The following is a 19,808-nucleotide window of genomic DNA, read 5'->3' on the forward strand; positions in this document are numbered from 1 at the left end:
CAGATGGAGAAAGAGTCTTGGTAGAAGAGAAACACCCTCTGGGAATGGCTAGCACCGAAACAGTGATCATGTGCATGACTGCAATACGAGGAATAAATCGAAATGGAATGTCGAGCCATCAGCTATCCCATCACTGTGAAAGACGAGTTTAAATGTAGAGGACATCAGTCACCTTTGGATAGCAGTTTGGAAACACTCCACAATGCCGCCATACTCTGGCAATTTCCTTATTTTGTGACTGTCTTTTATTTCAATCACCCAGTGTGTGTGTTGTGGGAGCAGCAGCAACACGATTTACACTATGCGTTGTCCAGTTTTCTGTGAGAGCCAATAGATCGAAACGTGTTTATGTCGTTTTAGAATATGACACAGACCTCGAAATCGAGGTGAAGAAAAGTGTTGCAGTGTACAAAGCTGTGCCATACACTACTTAGGGTATTATAGCAGAAAAAAACAATGTATCAAAAATACAGGAGTCTCTCTTGCGACTGATAGTCTGTGGGGTCTGGTCCTCCTACCGCACAGGAGATGACACTTTAGACTGGTCTGCGGAAGCGACTTTGATCACTGAGGGGACCAATGCCATCCCTGTATATATATATATATATATATATATATATATATATATATATATATTTCTCTGTTGGACAAAATGAGCAGATATTTTTTTATAGCCCATAGTTTTTTATTCTCTGTTGGGTGATATGTGATAGAATGTTTGGGTGACAGACTTGGATGCACCCTGAGAGATGCAAACCTCCTTTGCACTGCAGTACGTGTATGTAGTTTGCATTGTCTATAAATCAGTGATTACATTGCACAACTTGTGACATGGTATAAGGACAGAATGTGTTAGAAATACTGGAGAAATATCTAGCGGCGGCGTGAGGGAATTGCAAATACTGGCTTCATACCATGTTCCTAAGCTGAATCACTTTCTGCATTTGGTGATTTTATGACGAACTTACACCACCGTCGACGTGTACCTGCATTGTCGGTCTGTTAATGCACACCTCGCTATCACTACCTATATTCAGTGTCGCAGTATTTGCGTGGAAAACCACTTCATTCGGAATCAACACCGTACTTCGAGTTATAAAGCTTGTATAATTTTTAACGTCGATATCACTAGTGAACCAAGACCAATTGTGACAGTAACATAGCCTTTTGGATCGTGTTTTAACATGCAATCGATTGTAAGATGATCATGCCTCTCTTTCTAAGACACAGTGGTACCACTCGCAAGAAAAAAGTTTGTGTGACATGTCAACTAATCGCCGATTTCGCACAGTATTGTTTCGTATCACCAGCAATCAGTTATTGGTGAAGTATTAGTAGTAGGGGATGCGTGATAGATTCGCCGTGAGCAGGAGGCTTATAAAGTATGTGTGTGTCCGACATGTGTAAAGAAAATTACTACCGTTGTAAGGAAGGTATCTATTTGACGTGGCAAGCTGCGATAATCACAAAGGTAATGAAAGATTTTTTTTTTTACTTGGAAAATTATGTCCAGTCATAATAATGGTACAGATATTTCTATTTCCAGAGCCACAGCTATCAGAAGGGTGTATTTCCGATACTTTGCTCATTGTCGAATGTCGTCCATAAGAGGCTGCAATCATAATACACTCCTGGAAATTGAAATAAGAACACCGTGAATTCATTGTCCCAGGAAGGGGAAACTTTATTGACACATTCCTGGGGTCAGATACATCACATGATCACACTGACAGAACCACAGGCACATAGACACAGGCAACAGAGCATGCACAATGTCGGCACTAGTACAGTGTATATCCACCTTTTGCAGCAATGCAGGCTGCTATTCTCCCATGGAGACGATCGTAGAGATGCTGGATGTAGTCCTGTGGAACGGCTTGCCATGCCATTTCCACCTGGCGCCTCAGTTGGACCAGCGTTCGTGCTGGACGTGCAGACCGCGTGAGACGACGCTTCATTCAGTCCCAAACATGCTCAATGGGGGACAGATCCGGAGATCTTGCTGGCCAGGGTAGTTGACTTACACCTTCTAGAGCACGTTGGGTGGCACGGGATACATGCGGACGTGCATTGTCCTGTTGGAACAGCAAGTTCCCTTGCCGGTCTAGGAATGGTAGAACGATGGGTTCGATGACGGTTTGGATGTACCGTGCACTATTCAGTGTCCCCTCGACGATCACCAGTGGTGTACGGCCAGTGTAGGAGATCGCTCCCCACACCATGATGCCGGGTGTTGGCCCTGTGTGCCTCGGTCGTATGCAGTCCTGATTGTGGCGCTCACCTGCACGGCGCCAAACACGCATACGACCATCATTGGCACCAAGGCAGAAGCGACTCTCATCGCTGAAGACGACACGTCTCCATTCGTCCCTCCATTCACGCCTGTCGCGACACCACTGGAGGCGGGCTGCACGATGTTGGGGCGTGAGCGGAAGACGGCCTAACGGTGTGCGGACCATAGCCCAGCTTCATGGAGACGGTTGCGAATGGTCCTCGCCGATACCCCAGGAGCAACAGTGTCCCTAATTTGCTGGGAAGTGGCGGTGCGGTCCCCTACGGCACTGCGTAGGATCCTACGGTCTTGGCGTGCATCCGGGCGTCGCTGCGGTCCGGTCCCAGGTCGACGGGCACGTGCACCTTCCGCCGACCACTGGCGACAACATCGATGTACTGTGGAGACATCACGCCCCACGTGTTGAGCAATTCGGCGGTACGTCCACCCGGCCTCCCGCGTGCCCACTATACGCCCTCGCTCAAAGTCCGTCAACTGCACATACGGTTCACGTCCACGCTGTCGCGGCATGCTACCAGTGTTAAAGACTGCGATGGAGCTCCGTATGCCACGGCAAACTGGCTGACACTGACGGCGGCGGTGCACAAATGCTGCGCAGCTAGCGCCATTCGACGGCCAACACCGCGGTTCCTGGTGTGTCCGCTGTGCCGTGCGTGTGATCATTGCTTGTACAGCCCTCTCGCAGTGTCCGGAGTAAGTATGGTGGGTCTGACACACCGGTGTCAATGTGTTCTTTTTTCCATTTCCAGGAGTGTATTTAACTGTAACTACAGTGATAAATTACATATGGCAACCTTCCTAGGACGATTCTGCATGGTGTGCGGGGAGTACGTGTCGGCGGTGACCTGTGGTGGGAATGATTGACATTTCTGGCTTAAGGCGGGAGCCATCCAAATGGAAAGACTGGCTGGGGTACAGCAATGTAGCTGACCTGGCCGTGTCGCCCTCTCGACGCTTGAATAGCGAACTAATACTCGGTATGCCTGTGTGATCACATGGTTCTCTATGGAAATTTGAGATTCAATATGGACGTGTGTTTGCACTGCCCTCCCATATAAATTGTTCGATTGACTGCTTCTGCACATTTCCCATCTTATTTGGTTGAGAGAACATCGATTGTGGTTGTGTGTTGTTTGCATCTAGATGGTGAAGGAGGGTGGGACACAGGTTGGGTGGTTCTCTGGGCATGAGAAACACGTTAGTTCAGTTTGTAAAGCAGAAGGGTGATTTAGAATCTGTTACATCATTGACATAGGTATCCGTGAGTGAAAATATCAGTTTCCTCTACTTTTTTTCGAGTTTTCAGGTAAAGATTTTCGCAGATGAGATTAGTTTCTAGTTCCATCTTGCCGCACCTTGCTAAAGCTTTGGGTTTCTAGAAACGTAATTTTCTGTCTTTGTCTTCGGAATTATGCTATGCAAGCGTTTGGTAGCATACTGCTATGTGCTTGATATCGAGAACGATCACATAAATGGTATGATATTCTGGAAAACCATGTGAAAATACATACGCTCTTGTAATCCCAAAATCTGGTGATGGGTGAAGAAAGCAAGCAAGTCAGTGCCAAAAAATGTAACGTCTTTGTGCCGAGACGAACCGGCTCAGCCTTTGTGCAGCAGTTCTGAGAGTGATAGCTGTCTGTGGAGACCGCTCTCGTCGCACACTGGGCTAAGTGGGGGGCAGTTGCCTCATCGCCAACAGCTGCAGTGGATGGCCGCCCGACCTCACAGGAGATGTCTAGTGCTGCGGGGAGTATATACGGTGCAGGTACTTATGTTCTTTTTTGGGATCTGTCTGTCTTCACGGTGTACGATAGTCTGGTGGTCGATAGCTATATGCAGGATGCAGAAGTGATAATTTTGTATGGCGGAGGATACTAACTGCGTGTTTACTACATTAGTATGGTATATGGTGATCTGTTTTAGGCTGAAAAATTCAAGTTTTCCTCGACAGTAGCAGAGCAGCGTGGTTGAGGAAGTGTCTTTCCATATTTTATGATCTGTAGACCACTTTTGCAGGGTTTAATGTCACTGCAATATGGCGATCTTTACATCTTGAGTTATTGTGATACAGAGCAGAGTTTTCTGGTGGTGACTTGTTGGAATCTTTCTCAATAATAAGACGACAGTACCGAGGAGCGATTAGAGGATCTGCTAGACAGGTGCGTTATGCGGATTGCATGCGAATCAGGCGAAATGCAATTCAGGTCGTTCAGATACTTTTGAGCACGACTGTACACGAGTATGGAGGGTTCACTGTCTGCAGCTGCTGTACACACATGAAAAAATGTTTTACGTCGCCTCGATTCCGTGATTCCGGAACCTGTACTGAAAACTGGAATAGAGATCAACATAAACATCATTTTCGCCCTTTTTGTTGCTCATGAAAACCACACATTGCATGTTGTACCACCATACGACAAGACCTTCAGAGGTGGTGGTCCAGATTGCTGTCCACACCAGTATCTCTAATACCCAGTAGCACGTCCTTTTGCACTGATGCAAGCCTGTATTCATCGAGGCATACTATCCACAAGTTCATCAAGGGACTGTTGATTAAGATTTTCCTCAATGACGATTTGGCGTCGATAGTCCATAAACAGCAATTGTCAATACATCCCAGGCATGTTCGTAGGGTTCATGTCTGGAGAACATGCTGGCCACTCTAGTCCAGTAATGTCGTTATCCTGAAGGAAAATGTGCACGGTGGAGGCGCGAATTGTCGTCCATGAAGACGAATGCCTCGCCTCTATCCTGCCGATATCGTTGCTCTATTGATCAGAGGATGGCATTCACGTATCGTACAGCTGTTACGGTGCCTTCCATGACCAACAGCGGCGTACGTCGGCCCCACATAATGCCACCAAAAACCTTGATGCACTCACTGGGCAGTGTGTGTAAGGTGTTCAGCCTGACCGAATTGCCTCCAAACACGTCTTCGACGATTGTCTGGTTGAAGGCATGTGCGACATCAGTGAAGAGGACATGATGCGAATTGTGAGGTAACGCACGAGTTGTGGCGACCTGAAACCACCGCACGGACCGCTCGGCCAGCCGGGGCCCGGCAGAAAACACGTGGTGCTCAACGTTAGCTGGACGACAGGGGCATCAATCATATGACTGGGAATTCCTTGGTGACGCTGTGTACCAAGAGGGCCAGAGATGGCGGTCTTTGTGAAACCTTAATAGCAGACATTTCACAGTTTGTATAGAAATTAATAGTAGCCAGTTGAATCGCGATACCTCAAAAAGAAACATGTAAATTACCATTAATTGCACGATGATTCTGATGGTGTAATCAGATTTTCAATATCTTTATTAGTTTAAAGTTTAGTATCTGACAATAAATTTACAAGTAACACCCAGCAACGAATTTCCAAAATATAAATGGTTCATCCGGTTTCGTCGATCTACGTGTCTTTAGAAAGCTATTAGTGTATACCTAAATTGGTATGATTTACAGGCATGTAACTTGAATAGTACATGAGTTATTGGAGGTCAAAGTGGCCGATTACTATCGATCGCGTCAGGCTATAAGTACTCCACAGTTACACAAAAAAACGTTAGCAGCATGCTTATAAATATATTTATTCATCTATGTCTTTGTTTATATCAGATATATGCTGTTCATGAAGAAATTGGTCAATTATTTCTGTGTTTTAGAAAACACAGAGACATTAGGCTACTGGCCTACCTTTTGTTCTATTCCTTTGATATATGTGATGTGTTGTTAAATGTGCCAACACCTTGTAGATAGAGGAGGCCGAAATGGAAGCTATCTAACGCAGACGGGCGTGACTTCTGGAACAGGATAAGTAGTGAAAGCTAATAAGAAAAGTATGCAGCTCCTCGAATACTTAACTTTTATTTATCCTTGTTGTATACACCGTTCTTCTTGTTGAGACATTTCATACGATAACTTTCAAACTATGTAAGGCTAATGGCGCCTTGCTAGGTCGTAGCCAGGGACTTAGCTGAAGGCTATTCTAACTGTCTCTCGGCAAATGAGAGAAAGGCTTCGTCAGTGTAGTCGCTAGCAAAGTCGTCGTACAACTGGGGCGAGTGCTAGTCCGTATCTCGAGACCTGCCTTGTGGTGGCGCTAGGTCTGCGATCACACAGTGGCGACACGCGGGTCCGACATGTACTAAATGGACCGCGGCCGATTTAAGCTACCACCTAGCAAGTGTGGTGTCTGGCGGTGACACCACAATATGTTTATTTAATTTGTTTATGTATGTAACAGTGTGTGTTAGAGCGTGTTTATTTTCCAGCCGTAGGAATATTTATTTAATTTCAAGTATTTAAATGTAAATCCAGTATTTCGAAAGTGTTTTTTGTTTGTGCATTGGCTTGAAGACACGGCGGGAGCGCTCTAGCCAATCACAGCGCTCGTGAAGGGGTGGTTCAGGCAGTGCGGCAGTTGTGGACAGGACGGCACAGGAGACGGGAGTTCGGGACAGGACAGGGGAAGTGCTGGACGTGACGCTCGGTCGCAGCAGAGACATGGAGAGTGCGGAGCAGTTTGCGCGTGGTCGCGGGAGATAGAAATACTTTGGAGTGCCGACTTGTGCACTTGACAGATTTCCGTGGCTTCTACAGTGAAGACGGAGTGTGCATTTAGAAGTGAATATCCCACGAACTGTGTTGTTGTTCATAACTAATTGCGTGCTGTAGGAATCTATTGTTTCCTTGTTATTAAAGTTATATTTTTTTATCTGCTGGACCATCGTCACCAAGAAGTGTTTTGCAGAAATATACCGCATTCTCAAAACTACTTCTACTATCGTACTCATCATTTAAAGTCGTTAAGATAGTACGTGCAGATTTTATTTAATTGCAATCCTTCATTTATAGACTTATATGTTACTTTCATAATTCGCAATTGGCGAGTGATAGAAACCTTCGACCATTCGATTCATGTCGTATACTGTAGACTCAGCAATATTTGTCCTGTAATGCGGCAACTACATATCCCAGCCCCAGGACAACGAAACCAGGCAAAACTTTTAATATTTCAACTCTGAGTCGGAGGGTACGTAGTTGGGGGCCACACCATCACATCTTTCATTTTAATTTGAAACGCCGCACAATTCTGAGCGGTCCATTTGGCATGTTGTTGGGCCCATCTATACTGCGCTGCATGGTGTCGTGGTTGCAAAGATGGACCTCGCCTAGACGTCGGGAGTGAAGTTGCGCATCGTGCAGCCTATTGCGCACAGTTTGATCCGTAACACGACGTCCTTTGGCTGCACTAAAACCATCATTCAACACGGTGGCGTTGCTGTCAGGGTTCCTCCCATCCATAATCCGTACGTAGCGGTCATCCACTGCAGTAGTAGCTCTTGGGCGGCCTGAGCAAGCCGTGTCATCGACAGTTCCTGTCTCTCTCTCTCTCTATCTCCTCCATGTCCGAACAACATCACTTTGGCTCAATCCGAGACGTCTGGACACTTCCCTTGTTGAGAGTCCTTCCTGGCACAAAGTAACAACGCGGACGCGATCTAATCGTGGTACTGACCGTCTAGGGATGGCTAACTACAGACAACACGAACCGTGTACCTCTTTCCTGTTGGAATGACTGGAACTGAGTGTCTGTCGGACCCCCTCCGTCTAATGCTCAAGCATGGTTGTTTACATCTTTGGGCGAGTTTCGTGACATATCTGAACAGTCAGAGGGACTGTGTCTGTGATACAATATCCACAGTCAAGGTCTATGTTCAGCAGTTCTCGGAACCAGGCTGATGCAATCTTTTTTTAATTTGCGTATTTTTCCAAAAATTCTGAAAAAAACATTTCGCTTTAACATTCAACGAAGGTGAGGGAAACTGCATAATTTCCATCAATAACGATATCAACAGTCCATTTAATTAACATAACAATAATATAATTAGAATTACTTACTCGATTTATGGGTCAAAGTAGGGAATTTTGTTATTTTGGTTACCACCACAATAGCACCATTTGATCTGATGTGTGTCATCTTTCGTCTGCACGATTCTGATGTAGCTATTGCTGTCTTATGTTCATAGTGACCATGGAACACAGAGACGAAACTACAGACAGGGCATTAAGTTTATTTCTTGCTTATGCTGTCTCTCATTTCGGAGTGTGTTAGTGCATCTCGTCACCGTGCCAGCCATTTTTACTTTAATCAAAGTGGAACATTGGTATATATTTCTTCAAAGATCATTTTGTTTTTGACAGTCTGTCTCATATCGAATTATATTAGATTTCCATTATACCACAGCTTGTACAAGAGGCTATAGCTATTACTGGGAAATCAGTTACTGGATTACTGAGACTGCTAATCAAATTGTATTATTATTTATTTTGTCAAACTGTAAAGTTCTCTCAATCTGTGTGACCATTTTTGAAAATACAGGATGTATCAAAAACTATCATCCGATTTAAAAGGAAAATCATAAGTATTATATTATTTGAGGTTGTGCTTGAACAATGTACTTTTGGAAATAGCACAATCTCGAGTTTTACATGGTTCCCGCTAGGTAGCAGCAGTGTTTGCCCACTTCATTTCTAGTAAAAACTGTTACGGGACAACAGAAAGCGTTTTGTGTCTTACGTTTTGCGCAGTGCGGATCACTAATAACTGTTCTAGGTATGGTGTGGATCCTCCTACAGCACAAGGCATTACACGATGACACGAACAATTCAGAGAATCAGGTTGTTTGTGTAGATACATATAGCCAGGCCGTCCCTGAGTGTCTGACAGAGACGTCGAATGCATCCGCCATAGTTCCACAAGGAGTCCGCAGAAATCCGTCAGCCATGCAGCTCGACAGCACAACATGCCCCCGACGTCCGTCTGGCGTGTGTTTCGTCGACGTTTACACATGAAACCGTACGAAATTCAGCTACTGCAAGCTCTTCATGAAAGTGACGAACAACAAAGTGTGGATGTATGTAATTTCGTTCTTTGGTAAGAGGGAAGATGACAGTTTTCTTCCACACTTAGTGTTTAGTGATGAGGCAACATTCCATTTAAATGAAAAGGTGAACCGTCATAATGTGAGAATATGGGGCACGGAACAACCACATGAAGTTGTACAACTTGAGAGGGAATCTCCGAAATTTAATGTGCTTTGTGCAGTTGCATAGGAAAAGGCGTACGGTCCATTTTTCTTTCTGGAGAATACTATTACATGAAGTACATATCTTGATATGCTTGAGAGCCTTCTTTTCTCACAGTTGGAGACTGATTCGAACAAGTTCATTTACCAATATAATGGGGCACCGCCACACTGGCATCTGGACATGCGGGAATTTTTACATCAAAGGATCACTGAACGATGGATCGGTCGCTCTGAATCAAATGATTCACCATTACATTACTGGCCTCCAAGGTCACCGGACTTGACTGTATGTGATTATTTCTTGTGGAGGTTTATAAAAGACTCTGTTTACGTGCCTCCGTTACCAGCAACAATGAATGAACTGAAACATCGCATAACAGCAGCTGTGAGAGCTGTAACTAAGACAAGCTCACTGCAGTGCGGAAATAATATGAATACCGCATTGACATATGCTGTGCATCTCAAGGGGGCCGTATTGAACACCTATTAAGGCGGGTAGGACGTAAGAAGGACCGACTTGGAGCAGGAGAGGCACCACAGGACATTTTAATTTCCACTGTCTATACTTTTACAAATAAATTCATAAAACTTTGTCAGCATGACCAGGAAGGATTCAGAATTCACACTCATAGCAGTGGAAGTTCCAAAACATAACGAAGTAATTTTTTTTACATGTGAAATTTCATCATTTTTTTCACTTACTAATGGCAGCATTTGTTGCTATAGATACACTTTTCTTCATAAGTTAGAGAGATTCTTCGATGAATTTTGCACAGCATACATACCGTACTTACAGGTGTATGAAACTCTAGAATTTATTTAATTTATGAAAAAACGAATGATCTGTTGTATTTTAAACTTCACATTTAGAAAAAACACAAATGTTGTAGTTAATTACCTCAATTTTTACCACAGTTTTTAACACATTTGGAAAATTCTAGAGTTTCATACACCTTTAAGTATGGTTTCTATGCTGTGCAAAATTCATCGAACCATCTCTCTTACTTATAAAGAAAAGTGTACCTGTAGCAACAAATGCTGCCATTAGTAAGTGAAAAAAATGATGAAATTTCGCATGTAAAAAAATTACTTCGTTATGTTTTCGAACTTCCACTGCTCTGAGTGTGAATTCTGAATCCTTCCTGGTCATGCTGACAAAGGTTTATGAATTTATTTGTAAAAGTATAGACACTGGAAATTAAAATGTCCTGTGATGCCTCTCCTGCTCCAAGTCGGCCCGTTTGCCGTCCTACCGCCCTTAAAAGATATGAAAAAAAATTTTTGAGTTTCCCATTCATCAAAAAAACAAAATCCATTGAATATCTTTATTAGTTTTAGAAATATAGACATACGAAATCGGATGATTCTTTTTCATAAACCCTGTAATCATTTCCATTATATCATAGCTTGTACAAAAGGCTATAGCTGTTACCTGGAAGTCAGTGGAAATAACTTATTGGACATTGCTTATTGGAGACTGCTAATCAAAATGTATTGTTACCTATTTTGCCAAATTGTAAAGGTTATTTATAGCCATTTTGGAAAATATTATGAGCATCATTGGGCTATATCCATTAGGAATGGACTAGCATTCACACGGCATGTGACGTGTACCGCTTTCTGATTGGCTTTCCTACACAAATCCGTATTTCAGTTCCACAGTCCAGCCCGACCGTCGCGTCGCCTGGACGGTGAGGGCGGTGTCGTGACAGAGCTGCTGCAAGGCGGGTTGCGTGCCAGCCCCTGCAGACACTCTGCTCATGCGACGCGGGGCTGAGGAATATGCAGAGAATGAAAGCGCGGAAAGAGAAAAATTTGCTTTAGCATCCTGTTACAAGAGTATGATGCAAGATACATGACAATGCATCTCGTAATTACATAAGAGGTGTATGGAAAACATACGATTAGGTGCTCCTCTCCAATCGTTTTAAATAAAAATAAACTGTCAGTATGATTTTAGGTGATAAGCACATAGTGTGGTGTAAACATTGCTGGGAATGTTGCGTTCTAATTATAGACAGTATCTCACGAGCCTTCAGTATAGCAGACACATCTTATACGTTCTTCTGCTAAACTGAATTTACTTGTCTAACTACAGTGACTTAAATCACTGCAAAGTCTGCAGGATATGCACAGTAGTACACTGAGTCTTCAGTTTCAACAGAAGATGTATTGCACCCACTGACCTTGTATGGTAGTGAACTGGGTATGGTGAAATTTATGGTAGATTCACATAGCACTAAACATTAAGTAATTTTCTGTAATGAAATATTATATTGGATTATTTTTTGTTAGTAACTGAGTATTTATCCAGTTTTGTTGACTTTATGCAAAGGGAAACTTGCCCTTTTCACTTATGTTGGAAAATAAAATCTATCTTGGTCGCTTTTGTTATGATGTTACCTGAGTAGTTACACACTGAAGCGTCGAAGAAACTGGTATAGGCATGCGAATTCAAACACGGAGATATGTAAACGGACAGAATAGGGCGCAGCGGCCAGCAACGCCTATATAAGACAACAAGTGTGTGGCGCAGTTGTTAGATCGGTTACTGCTGCTAGAATGGCAGGTTATCATGATATAAGTGAGTCTGAACGTGGTTTTATAGTTGGCGCACGAGCGATCGGACAAAGCATCTCCGAGGTAGCGATGAAGTGGGGATTTTCCCGTACGACCATTTCACCAGTGTACTGTGAATATTAGGAATCCGGTAAAACATCAAATATCTGAGATCGGTGCGGCCGGAAAAACACCCTGCAGCAACGGGACCAATGACGACTGAAGAGATTCGTTCAATGTGACACAAGTGCAACCTTTCCACCAATTGCTGCAGATTTGAGTGCTGGGCCATCAAGAAGTGTCAGCCTGCGAACCATTCAACGAAACATCATCGATATGGGCTTTCACAGCCAAAGGCCCGCTTGTGCACCCTTGATGACTTCACGACACGAAATTGGACTGTTGATGACTGGAAGACTGGAAACATGTCACCTGCTCGGACAAGTCTCGTTTCAAATTGTATCGAGTGGATGGACGTGTACGGGTATGTAGTTAACCTCATGAATCCATAGACCCTGCATGTCAGCAGGGGACTCTTCAAGCTGGTGGAGGTTCTGTAATAGTGTGGGTCATGTTCAGTTGACATGTATGTAAGCATCCTGTCTGATTAGCTGCATCCATTTATGTCCATTGTGCATTCTGACGGACTTGGGCAATTCCAGCAGGACAATGCGAGACCCCACGCTTCCAGAATTGATACAGAGTGGCTACAAGAACACTCTTCTGAGTTCAAACACTTTCGCTGTCCACAAACTCCCCAGGCACGAAAGTTATTGAACATATCTGGGACGTCTTGTAACATGCTGTTCAGAAGAGGCCTCCAACCCCGCCTATTGTTACGGGTTTATGGACAGCACTGCAGGATTCATGGCGCCAGTTCCCTCCAGCACTGCTTCAGACGAGCCACGTCGTGTTGCAGCACTTCTGCGAACTCGTGGGGTGTCCAGGCAATATTAGTTAGGTGCACCAGTTTCTTTGGCTCTTCAGTGTATGACGTATCAGGGTGAGTGACCTAACATTACCGCTGGATATATGTCGTAAACCACATCAAATACTGACGAGTCGATTCCACAGACCGAACGTGAGGAGAGGGGCTAGTGTAATTGGTTAATACAAACTACAAAAAAATGCACGGAAGTATGTTTTTTAACACAAACCTACGTTTTTTTTTAAATGGAACCCCGTTAGTTTTGTTAGCACATCTGAACATATAAACAAATACGTAATCAGTGCCGTTTGTTGCATTGTAAAATGTTAATTACATCCGGAGATATTGTAACCTAAAGTTGACGCTTGAGTACCACTCGTACGCTGTTCGATCGTGTGTATCGGAGAGCACCGAATTATGTAAGGATCCAAAGGGAACGGTCATGGACCTTAGGTACAGAAGAGACTGGAACAGCACATTACGTCCACATGCTAACACCTTTTTATTGGTATTTTTCACTGACGCACATGTACATTACCATGAGGGGTGAGGTACACGTACACACATGGTTTCCGTTTTCAATTACGGAGTGGAATAGAGTGTGTCCCGACATGTCAGGCCAATAGATGTTCAATTTGGTGGCCATCATTTGCTGCACACAATTGCAATCTCTGGCGTAATGAATGTTGAACACGCCGCAGTACACCTGGTGTAATGTCGCCGCAGGCTGCCACAATACGTTGTTTCATATCCTCTGGGGTTGTAGGCACATCACGGTACACATTTTCCTTTAACGTACCCCACAGTAAGAAGTCCAGAGGTATAAGATCAGGAGAACGGGTTGGCCAATTTATGCGTCCTCCACATCCTATGAAACGCCCGTCGAACATCCTGTCAAGGGTCAGCCTAGTGTTAATTGTGGAATGTGCAGATGCACCACCATGCTGATACCACATACGTCGACGCGTTTCCAGTGGGACATTTTCGAGCAACGTTGGCAGATCATTCTGTAGAAACGCGATGTATGTTGCAGATGTTTGGGCCCCTGCAATGAAGTGAGGACCAATGAGGTGGTCGCCAATGATTCCGCACTATACATTACAGTCCACGGTCGCTGTCACTCTACCTGTCTGAGCCAGCGAGGATTGTCCACGGACCAGTAATGCATGTTCCGTAGGTTCACTGCCCCGTGGTTTGTGAAACCCGCTTCATCGGTAAAGAGGTAGAACTGCAACGCATTCTCTGTTAATGCCCATTGACAGAATTGCACTCGATGATTAAAGTCATCACCATGTAATTGCTGATGTAGCGACACATGAAACGGGTGAAAGCGGTGACGATGCAGTATGCGCATGACACTACTTTGACTCAGTCCACCAGCTCTCGCAATGTCCCGTGTACTCATGTGTGGGTTCATGGCAACAGCAGCTAACACACCAACTGCACCCGCTTCTCCTGTGATGGGCCTGTTACGGACCCGTTTGCGTGCTATGACCTGTTGCATACAGTTGGCGGTAGATGTTTTGCAATGTGTGGCACGCTACTGAACGTCGGAGGTTTCAAGCGTCAACTTTAGGTTACAATATCTCCGGATGTTATTAACATTTTACAATGCAACAAATGGCACTGATTACGTATTTGTTTACATGTTCAGATGTGCTAACAAAACTAACGGGGTTCCATTTAAAAAAAGCGTAGGTTTGTGTTAAAAAACATACTTCCGTGCATTTTTTTATGGTTTGTATTAACCAATTACACTAGCCCCTCTCCTCACGTTCGGTCTGTGGAATCGATTCGTCAGTATTTGATGTGGTTTACGAAATATATCCAGCGGTAACGTTAGGTGACATACCCTGTATAAACATGAGTAGAAAGAATAACTGCAGGATTAACTTTCTGTATTCTTTATTTCAAAACTATTGAAAAGTAATGTAATGAAGATGGTTTCTTTTTGATCAGGTGGAGTCTGTCGGACTGCTGAGTATGTCTACCAGGTGGTCGTGGTTGTGTTGCCTGGCGAGGTCCAGCGGCGTGTAGCCCTCGCCAGTGGTGACCCGCCTGTCGGCCCCTGCGTCGAGCAGCGCAGCCACCGCCGCCGCGTGCCCGTGCTTGGCCGCCTCGTGCAGCGGCCTCATCCCGTCCCGGTTCCTGGCGTCGAGGTCGGCGGCAGACGAGGCTAGCAGGCGCACCACAGCTTCCCGGCCGCCCCACGCTGCCCAGTGGAGCGGCGTGTTCCCCACCCAGTTGCCGGCGTCCACATCTGCGCCGGCCCCCAGAAGGCACCCGACTGCCTGCAAGTGGCCCTCCCAGGCTGCCCAGTGCAGGGCGGTGTTCCTGTCACTGTCTTCGGCCCCAACGTCCGCCCCAGCGGCCAGCAGTGCCTGCATCTGCTGCACTGCTCCGTTCTTAGCTGCCAAAATCAGCCTCGTGTCTTTCTCCTCGGCAGAAAGGTTCCTGCCAAAGAGAAAGAAAATTCTCACACATTTCTGCAAAGACAGACTTCTGATGTAGAAAATTATCGTAGAAGTGGAGCTGAGACCATTTCTAGAAACACATCTGTCGGGTGACAACTTATAAATCTATAACTGTCTCCCTTATGCTCTTTACATTGAAGAACAGATATACAGTGGTATCATCCTCTCAAAGCGACCATCCACTCTCAGATAAAAATTCCTACCTTCCATCACTCAAGAAATTCAGTAGTCACATTCTGGCGAATTGTTTCCCATCATTACGTTCCTTTATCCTACTGTTACTCGGTCGTTGTCCCCCACTGGAAGAAATTTTTCATACAATCAATCTTCTGTGTGTCTCAATAGCTTCTAACTATTGGAAATGTGATGCGTAAAACTAATCACATCTCCAGGTATTTAAGAAAAGTTTCCTGATATGGCAACAAAAATGTCAGTCCACTTAGTTGCAAACTGCTTTACAAATCTGTATTAGAGAAAGCTACTCTGCCAGCAAATCATATAGTCGAAATAGCTGATACAGACCAGTGACACTGACTTGACACCCTTGCTCGTACACAGACACTTTTTGGAGCAGTTCCACATGCACACTTCATTGACGACATGTTATACACACACACACACACACACACACACACACACACACACACACACACACAATTTCACCTACATTTTTATTGCTGCGATATCTCAAAGGAACGGCAAAAGCTTCTGCTTATGAGAGTATATACAGCATGCACTTATCATCATTAACATCCTACATATAGCTCCCAGTACCTCCAGGTTCCCAAACACTCTGTAGATCGACACCGCTGATAGTTTTTCTGAGAAATGCAAGATGTTACTTCGATGTAGCAACTTTACTATGATGAGAAAATATTTTTTTTCTTTTTCTGTAAATATAATGTCCACATGGAGATGATAATGTCGCTGTTTTAATTAAAAATAATACACATCATATGCTCAAACTTTATCTTAGTGTTCCAGCAGTATGAAATGCTTCTAGATCATTCTTGTGGGACGACAAGGCAGAAAATGTGAATTATGAACAAGTGTACTGTGGCCAACAGCCTGGAAGGCGTTCTGACTAACACGGTGCTTTACTAGACGTGTCGCTGGCGGAAGTGGCGCACCTCTGCACGCGCCTGGTGAGTGCGCCGGCTCACGTGGACCCCGCTCTGACAGGTATACTAGCGACGGTGCTACTCAGTTTTAAAACAGATTCGAAAATTCTACAAATATGAGTAAGACACTTAACTATGGGATCGGGCACCTCAATATCGGGCTAGTTCTGTTGCTGATGTATCTCTACAACTACTTCTGTAACCACATTCAGAGTACCACATTTAGTCTGCCACATGTTCTGATCATTACTGTACATACTATGAAACATGCACTTTAAGCTGGTTGACTCATCATCACTTCCAGTACAAGATCCGTCGCCCTTCAATCCAACAGATGTTCTGGATGGCCAAATAACTGGAAGTCTATATTCTGTTAGGCCACTCATATGCATGCTTCTGTGCCTCATTGTTTTTTCCTGTTAAAAGAAGGGGAATTTTGTACTTTAAATCTGTTGCTGAAGCAACCACGCACGTCATATACAGTGGGAGGAGATTCTGCTTTGCACTTGGGTAGTGGGTGCAGCAGTGGCGTCAAACAGTGGGGGTGCACCCGAGCTGTGAACCTAGGACAGCCTCCTCCTGCACCCATATGAGTTCTGACAGGGCACAGTGCACCAGCCAGTCTGGTGGGTAGCGCTCCTGTCACTGATGTCAGTGGATATGGTGGACAACTTGTAAACCTGACGAAAAATTGCATGCATCAAAACGAAACTCTTCTCGTAAGCATTCTCAACAATTGTCTGGAATTTTTTTCCAATACTATACACACACAAACTCATTAATAACAGTGTTTCAGTCATAAACACTACAATGTAACCAACAATGTGCTTCGTCTTGTTACAGGTTGCTCCACCATATTTAGATTAGTGTAAGTAAGAACATCACCAGGAGCAACGCCTGTGTGGTAATCCGGTTCCCATCAGATCACCAAAGATGAGCACTGTCGGTCTCGGCTAGCACTCAGATGCGTGACCGTGTTCCGAGCACTGTTGGTAAGTGGGGTGCACTCAGCACTCGTGAAGCCAATTGAGAAGCTACTCGACTGGGAAGTAGCGGCTCCAGCCAGAAAAACTGCCAATGGCTGGGAAAATAGTGTGCTGACCACGTGGCCCTCAGTATCTGCATCCAGTGACGCCTGTGTACTGAGGATGACATGGCGGACGGTCGGCGCCGTTGATCTTCCAAGGTCTGTTCGTACAGAGTTTAGTTTAGTTTTTATGTAGGGATACTAACAGCAGCCTGGGGAAACTTATCATTTAGTCACAAAAATGCCATGCACACTTTGTAAACAAACGGATTTACTATTATTTTCCTCTAACTTTGTGGTTTTTGTAACTAATTTTTGATTTATAATTTTTAGCTTTCATTTTTTTCTCTCTCGACTGGTGTAAAATATAATAATGATATTGGATCTGAATATAGCTGGCAGCAGCAACAAGCTAATGCCAAACCATCACTCACTTGTGGTGAGTATTTCTGACGTTTTGATGTTTTGACGAATAATTTCCAAACACTACCACAATGAATGTGGAATGAACGGCACTGTAAAGGAATGAAAGAGTCAATCGCGATGCAGTATAGAGTATCTGTGGTGACAGTTTAAAATCTGTGCCAGATGAGCATTATAATCGACATTTCCTGCTTTGCATAAGCAGCCACCTCAAGTTTTTCATTTTGAGAAACATTAAAATGAGTATATTTAAACTTACCATCCCTTGAAACTAGTGTCAGGATGACTGGTTCAATTCACTTGAAGAATGTGTTTCAATTCTGTGTCCTTAGAAGTCACTCTGATGATAAAAACTATTTCTCCAAGAGTCAATTCCACAAAGCTTTTGTGTACTACAAGTAAATTCAGGCTTTGCAGATGTGGACTTCAATCATCATCTTACAACTGTTCATCTGATGGTTGAAGTGATCAGTATAGCCACCAGATACCAGTATTTAAATGGTGGCCTCTATTTCGACCAGAACCGTGGCGGAATCTTCCTACACGTCAGTCAGGGGCCCAAAGATGGCGCATTAAATCGCCGAAACTGACAGCCAAGTAAAATAAGTTTGGAAATTAGATGGCTGATTTGACAACAACCTTAAAGGTTAGGCCCTCTCAGCATGCCCACAGATATGACTGCCACATCCAATGAGGCTGATGTTTTGATGAATAACTTCCAAACACTACCATGCGAAGTTCCGATGTTCATCTCTTGTAGCAGGGGAAACCACTGTACCGCATAGACTCCATTCACCCAGTGGAGTTATTCCCACGTATTCTGTGGGAAAATCTCTGATTCTAATGTTTGGGAAAGAAGTGGAAATATTAGCTACAACGGATGTTTGAGCCAGGTCTGTCATGTGGTTGAGATGACGCTTGTGATAAAGGAATCCGCATTCGAGACACAGTATGGTACAAATTTTCAATGGTAAGTACATAGTAACTAAAAAAGTCATTTATAGAAAAATACACGAAATTCATGTTGTAAGGTTTCTGGAGGTCAGAACAACATCTGTGTAAGCTGTAAATAACTTTGGCCTAATGTTGCAATCTTATCACAGAAATACACGCAATTACACCGTTTAAAATGTGACAATGTTACGACTGGTTGTCAAACGTCGTCTCATCTTCAGTAAGTGAAATAATCCTTAACCCAACAATGGTAAATTTTAACAAGAAGTTTCTTTACAAAACTATTCTTACGACTACGACATGATGTTTCGAGAGGGTGCGTTTCTGGATGAGGTATGGAATATATTGCTTCCCCCTACTTATACCTCCCGAGGAGATCACGAATGTAAAATTAGAGAGATTAGAGCGCGCACGGAGGCTTTCAGACAGTCGTTCTTCCCGCGAACCATACGCGACTGGAACAGGAAAGGGAGGTAATGACAGTGGCACGTTAAGTGCCCTCCGCCACACACCGTTGGGTGGCTAGCGGAGTATAAATGTAGATGTAGATGTAGATGTTGGCCAGTACTACTATAAATCAACCGATTCCGGTTCAAAGTTCGGTACTATTTAGGATGGCAATCAAGTCTATGGAGGATGGTTATTTTTGTGACAAGTTGAGCAAAAGATTATCCAAGGTCGCTCCAGTTTACAGTGGACGCAAGCTGGTGAACCAACAAGTTTACACCTCTGCTCCCAGTATTTACCTTAGCCGCGATGACTGTGTCGCCTGGCCACCAAGAGCTGTTGCAGGATGATTGATTCGCGGATCCAGTTATATGGCTCCTTCCGTGTATAGCGATTTTACGACTATGACGAGTGGGGCCTGAAGATGGCATCAATGTAATGCCGAAACTGGTAGCACATAGAAGTTCATAAAATAAAATAAATTTCTACT

General features: G+C 44.2%; 1 protein-coding gene across 1 annotated transcript in view; it reads right to left on the bottom strand.

Annotated features, from left to right (window-relative positions):
• Window positions 1–14,760: 14,760 nt before the first annotated feature.
• LOC124551260 (ankyrin-1-like) overlaps window positions 14,761–19,808 on the bottom strand; it is a 105,015-nt gene continuing 99,967 nt past the window's right edge. Inside the window, exon 6 of the mRNA XM_047126260.1 lies at window positions 14,761–15,326. Within this exon, the coding sequence (XP_046982216.1) occupies window positions 14,828–15,326 (499 nt within the window). The 3' untranslated portion in view covers window positions 14,761–14,827. The remainder of the gene's footprint in view (window positions 15,327–19,808) is intronic.

This window comes from Schistocerca americana, chromosome 9, assembly GCF_021461395.2.
Source record: "Schistocerca americana isolate TAMUIC-IGC-003095 chromosome 9, iqSchAmer2.1, whole genome shotgun sequence".
Classification (NCBI taxonomy): domain Eukaryota; kingdom Metazoa; phylum Arthropoda; class Insecta; order Orthoptera; family Acrididae; genus Schistocerca; species Schistocerca americana.